At 41.1% G+C, this 6,336-nt stretch overlaps 1 protein-coding gene across 1 annotated transcript in view; it reads right to left on the bottom strand.

Moving 5' to 3' along the window:
* Positions 1-1,137: 1,137 nt before the first annotated feature.
* Positions 1,138-6,336, bottom strand: part of UBAC2 (UBA domain containing 2) — a 78,791-nt gene continuing 73,592 nt past the window's right edge. Inside the window, exons 8-9 of the mRNA XM_081908258.1 lie at positions 5,822-5,944; positions 1,138-3,915 (exon numbers count right to left, since the gene is read on the bottom strand). Coding sequence (XP_081764384.1) covers positions 3,808-3,915; positions 5,822-5,944 — 231 coding nt within the window. The 3' untranslated portion in view covers positions 1,138-3,807. The remainder of the gene's footprint in view (positions 3,916-5,821; positions 5,945-6,336) is intronic.

The following is a 6,336-nucleotide window of genomic DNA, read 5'->3' as shown; positions in this document are numbered from 1 at the left end:
GATCTTCTCATACATGCTCAACGTTCTGTGCTTCACTACTAATCCCTATGAAGATGTGGCCTGGGAAAATAAATAGGTTGCTCCCTGAGACATTCCTAGTTAAATTAGCCAACTTATCCATTTTCTTCCTTGGTTTGTACTGGAAATAATGTTTACATATTAGATACGTATGTATGAACAGGTGATTTGGGCATATGCTTCTAAGTAAACCAAACACAAGTATCTCTGAAAATGCTCAGCAGCTCAGATGATGGGTGAGGAAGAGTTCTATCCAGGAGCATAATTCAGACATCAACAGTAGCTTTGCAATTTGGATGTGTGCCATTGTGGGTCTAGATGAGTCTTCTGCTGCTTTGGCATTTTCCACTTTTGCTCGTGGGCCCATAAATTAGCAATGGAAAAGGCAATCCTAGGGATTTCTGCCTCTTGGAAAAAGGGCAAATTAAAATTTCTGCATCAGACCCAGTTTTGATACTCAAGGCAAAGAAAGAAAATTGCTAAATGTTTACTGCACCCATTAATGACAATTTGAAAAACACATGAAATCCTACTTGTAATGTCCTGTGGCCCAATATTTTCATTCATTAATGCATTCATCTACCACCTTTTAACACAAGCATTTCCCAGGTGGTTCATAGGATTCAAACTTGCCAAAAGCAAGCAGAGATCAGTGGCCTCACAGTCTGCATTATCCCTTTGTCCTTCAGCCTCACTCCAGGTAGCTGGAACTTCCCAAATGGCTCTGTCACTTGCTCAGGTGAGTAGTCCTATTTGCCGAGAGAGTGATTTGGGAGGGCTGTAATTTTCCCCTTTCAATGGACTTCTGGTCCAGCCTAGCAATACATTAATATGGTATTCCTGATAAGTGGAAACAAGTAAGTACCTGCTGTTCAGTATGAAATTCTTACATAGAAATCTGTGGCTGGCTCAGAAGATGGCTAACTCTATAAAGGTACAATTCACTATTCCTGATTTGGCAAAACAAAACCTCCTGTGTACAGTTACTTCAACTATATATGAATGTAGATGTATGTGATCACCATGCTTTTAAACTCTTTTCCCTTGTTGTTTTTCATTAAGCATAAGCATTTCACAGTTATGGAATTTTAATGTGTGTGGTAAGTTAAATGAAAAATATGAAACATTTCTTTGTTTTATTGCAGTCTCTATTTTTCTTCTTCCCAGAAAGAAAACCAGTTCTAGAAAATCTGTGTACAATCTTTTCCTCACTCCCGCAGCAAGTGAGCAATATTATAGATCAGATTTGATTTGATTTCTGCTCATTCAGAAAGAGAATGTAAGCAAATGTGGGTTAAACTGGAAGCAAATGGTTAAAGAAATGAAACATTGCTTTTTGTTCTTATTGCTTATTGTTCTTTGGTAACTGAAAAATCTTCAAATAAAATAATAAAAACATTTTAATCAAGAAATCCCTATAGTGGTCCGTTAAAACCACTTGCCGTACGATAAATTACAAGTAAGATTGTTGAGGGTGTTTTCTGAACAGTTGATTTTTTTTTCTCACTTGCTTTTACAAATGTTACTTTTGCTATAAATCTTTTTCAGCAAAACACACACCCTAAAAAGTGTGATCCTGAAATTAGATATGCCATAACTACACAGGAGACTGCAAGCAGCAGTCATTGAAACCTGAAAGATCACCAAGATAACGATGTACAGTCGACAAACCGCAGAATCTGAAAAACAAGAGAAACACCATGCAGGCTTATTTGAAAGGAGGGGGCACAGGCATTCTTTGCTGCTGCTTTCACAGTTTTCATTCTATGCTAACAATTGTAATATCCATATTTTTGTTTAACTGTGACTGTGACTGGGATACAGAAGGCTTTAATTGGTTAAAAGGCTACCCAGAAATATTAATAAATTATGGCTCAAAGTTCTGCATCCAACCCTGATATGATGTGGCTATTATAGGCATTTTTAAAATTATTGTTTCAAGAAGATTTGAGAAGGGAAGCAGCATTAGTCGCCATGGCATTCAAACAAATTTATTATGGCATAAGCTAGTCTTCAAGGTGGCACGGAACCTTAAAGTCAACAATTTAAAAAGCACTTGTAGATCTAAGCCATGAGTGATCAGTCTCAGGCACAGTGAATGTATTAGGCCACCCAAGCAATTTTTTTTGCCCGCCCCCTCCCCCAAGACTCGACAGATTTTGGAAGTAATGAAGGCAAAAAGAAAAAAAAAGTCGACATAGCACTTGAGTGGGCAGAAAGATTTATAATCAGTCCAGCACCTTGATGGGGATTCAATTTGCCCCTTTCCTCGCAATCAGATCAATTGTTTGTTGAGCATGGAGAGAGCCAAGACTCTCTGCAGGTCTCTGATATGTGCAGGTCAGCCGAGGAAATGGGCGATGTGTTCCTATTTACATGTGAGCACACAGGAACGTGGGGTGGTCACAACTGCTTCTGCCAAGGGTTGGCCAAGGCTGAATGTAGCCCTCGGGTCCATAAAGGAGATCTGATCTGGATCCAGCCCATAGACAGTGTGCATACACGTAGCCTAGGTGTGGACTGATTTGAGCCAAGATTCGCTGCGACTCATACAGAACATACTCTGAATGCCAATACTCAGTCACAGAAAACAAAACAATGCCTTGCAGCATCTACAGAGTTCCTGAGTAACCACAAGTAGCTCACATCTGTCTGGCATTAGGATGCAAAGATGCCACCTAAAATGCATAAAGATTCCACCTAAAATGCATACGCTGTAGGTGGGCTTTAGCCCTGGTACTTCTTTCTTGGTTAAGATATAGAGCAAAGCACATACCAACATGCGTAGCCTTCAACCTTTCAGACAGGGACTCATCTTTAATCCAGTACTTGTCCTCCCTTCTTCTTTCCCTTTTAAAAAGTGACAAGAGGCAACAATAGTTGTGGCTGCTGTGCAACCTATTTTCAGTTAAAACCCACCAGCAGAATACCAATGATACATTATTTCTATCTAGCGCTCTATGCCTGATCCATGTTTTCTTAGAAACCTGAGATATTATGGGGGGGAAATGTGGTGAGTGCAATGTTACCAAACTAGTTCATTTTTATTTCCCCTATTCCCATATTTTGAGTGAATTTATAACCATTTTTATTAGATGTATATGGTCAATCTACTGTGACTTGCCAATATTGCTCTTAATTTTTTTAGTATCCCTGTTTAGCTACATGGATGACTTAAAGGTTGAGAAAGGTAGAGTGGAGATTAACATTTTTCAGAAATGTTAACAGACTCCTCTGAACAAGAACATCACAGTCCTCTCTCCCTTTAATGAAATCACATGGCTAAGTAATTCTTCACATTTCTTAGAGCTGTGATGAAGGAGATGAAAGAAATGTTCAAAAACGTTAAAGATTAGAAAAAGGAAAGTGATGCAAGATTGGAAAACCTGTATTTTTTTGCAAAAAGAGCCATAGTACACACTTTTTTTTGTTTCCTCCTGTTCCTAGTTATTAGGAATGGTGAAATATTTTCTGCTGATTTTGTGTTGTTGTTGGGTGTGGGGGTTTTTTGGGGGGGGAGGGGAGAAACCACAGAATTTGTCAAAATAAATATTGAATACAACCTATTTGTACAATTGAAAGTACTCTTCAAGTGCAATCTGGCCAGTACAAATCACCATTCAAGAGTCAGGTAATTCCAGTGCCATCCATCATTTCTGCTCTGATATGTCACATGTCAGCTTATTCTTCTGGATTTAGACATTCAGAAGTCTATCCAGTCAATGGCTGAAGTCTTCTTCTGGGCAGCACACCAAACGTGAAAAGTCAAGTCCTTCGTGCAGGCACTACTCAGTGCTGGAGCAGAAAGTTGGTGGCTACGTTAAGGTCATTATTTGAAGCCCTCAGAGCTTCCAGAGCATCCAGTCGGGAAAATCCCATTTCCATGAGCCGTGCAACCTTGCAGAAAAGGAAAGAGACAAAAAGAGGTCTTTATCTGGAATTTCGGCTAAGCAGTCAAGATAATTGCATGCTTTAAAAAATGGTTAAGAATAGGTAAAGAGTATAAGATAGGACTTTGGCTGCCTCATGGGAAGAAACCACTCTGTAGCTCCTTGCCCAATGTCCATGCCTGTGTTAAACCAGTTTCTGGAGGCTGATGCTGGGAAAAGGAGGGGTCTTATCTAATGTGATCTGGGGCTTTTCACTGTTAGTAACAAGGGAAGGGAGGCACTGAGGTGGTTACCACACAACCAGAAAAGTGTGAGAACCCAGCCTTAGTTTTCAGGTCTTTTCTCTTAAGTGCTACATTCTGAGGCAGTGAGATTTTCACATGGAGTGGTTGCCCCACCCCACCCTGGTTTAAACTGAAACTATAGTCCAGGGGTCAGCAAACTTTTTCAGCAGGGGGCCAGTCCACCGTCCCTCAGACCATGTGGTGGGCCGGACTATATGTTGAAGAAAAAAATAAAAATAAATGAATTCCTATGCCCCACAATTAACCCAGAGATGCATTTTAAATAAAAGCATACGTTGTACTCATGTTAAAACACCAGGCAGGCCCCACAAATAACCCAGAGATGCATTTGAAATAAAAGGACACATTCTACTCATGTAAAAACATGCTGATTCCTGGACCATCCGTGGGCCAGATTTAGAAGGCGATTGGGCTGTATTCGGCCCCTGGGCCTTAGGTTGCCTACCCCTGCTATAGTCCTATCAGAGAGGTGTATTGCCTCAAAAAGGGAACATGTAAATTTGGTTTCAGAGATGCACTGTACAAAAATCTTGAAACTGGAGGAAACACTGTTTAAAATAAGGTTATCCACAGCTTGGAATCTACTTCCTTATCACAAGAAAGCTGTCATTATCCAAGTTCTCAGTTGGAAGCAAATGTAAAACCATTTTGGACGTTACTATATAAGGACTTGCTGAATGCCTTTTCTCTTTAAAAAAATATGTCATGGGTGTGCTACCTGTATTTCCAAGGAACATTTAATGAGACCCTTAACTAAACCCGCTGTAAACAAAGTTGTGATTTTAACATGCACTCTTCCAGCTCCAATGCTCATAGCAAAAGGAAGAAGGGCCATTGGCTTTTGATGAACCGTGTGCATTTAATCTCAGTTATTCAGGGAGTGCTGTTGCTGTTAAGATCTAGAAAGCCCTTCTGCTTTGCATGGTGGAATGGACATGTTTAAATCAGAAAACAAATTTCTAAATGAATCAACATTTCCAGACTGATGGCATGAGTGCTTTTAAAGAACAGAGAATGATCAGTATTTGCCACAGTCCTGATTTTCATTTTTTCTTACGCAGTTATAGAAATGAATCAGAGAGACAGGTGAGTCAGGGAACCCCCACACCAGCCCATCAACTGCCATTTGGCTCCTGGCCTGCTTTTCTTTCCACCAATGGCCACCTACCAAGCAGTGAGCCCGCCCACCCCACCCCACCCCACCCATGGTCTCCGCTGGGTCCAAGTGCTACTCGGCTCCCACTCCTCCTAAAAATTGTCTCATGCAATTCCAGTCTTTTGTCCTGTACAAGTTCAAGTCTAATGCTTGCAAGAAAGGAAAGAAAGAAAGAAAGGCCATTGTATCTTTTGTTGTTCAGCTGTGTGTGCGCACTTCTGTGTCCTACACCTGCTATGCCAAACCTGCTCCATGTGGCTGACGGGAACCACAGTGGGAACAGACAATGCAAAATTCCCATAATCAACTCTCTATTCTCTGATTGGGGACTACGCTGCTAGGAAGGGAGCATGGAAAGTTATGGAAGTGACCTTAATTAAGCAGAATTGTCTAATATGCCACATAACCATGTTGGCTCTCCCCACCACCAGCACAACCACACATACCCTTACCTGTTCTTCAGAAACTTCAGCTGGAGGTAGAACCTCAGCTTCTGTCTGGTGATTATCCTGATAGTTGGCATTCCGTCGATGGCGTAAAGGAGGAAAGAGACGATTCCAGTTGATCATTCCACCCTGTAAACAAATATCCCCCAATTGCTATTGTTTAAACACAAAACTGGCAAAACGACTGTTATGACTGAAGAGGCAATCAATCTCTGTCACACAAAATGAAGCATTACATGGTTTGAGACCAGGATATTAAAGGACTGCGTATTTCCATATCAACCTGTCTATACCATGTCATCTTCGTTGGAGGCCCCACTATGCATCCCACTAAATCAGGGGTCAGCAAACTTTTTCAGCAGGGGTCCAGTCCACTGTCCCTCAGACCTTGTGGGGGGGCCGGACTACACTGGGGGAGGGAGAATGAATTCCTATGCCCCACAAATAACCCAGAGATGTCTTTTAAATAAAAGGACACATTCTACTCATGTAAAAACACCAGGCAGGCCCCACAAATAACC

The sequence above is a fragment of the Podarcis melisellensis genome (genome assembly GCF_964234715.1).
Source record: "Podarcis melisellensis genome assembly, chromosome: 4".
Taxonomy (NCBI): Eukaryota; Metazoa; Chordata; class Lepidosauria; order Squamata; family Lacertidae; genus Podarcis; species Podarcis melisellensis.
This window is presented reverse-complemented; position numbering and strand designations above follow the sequence as displayed.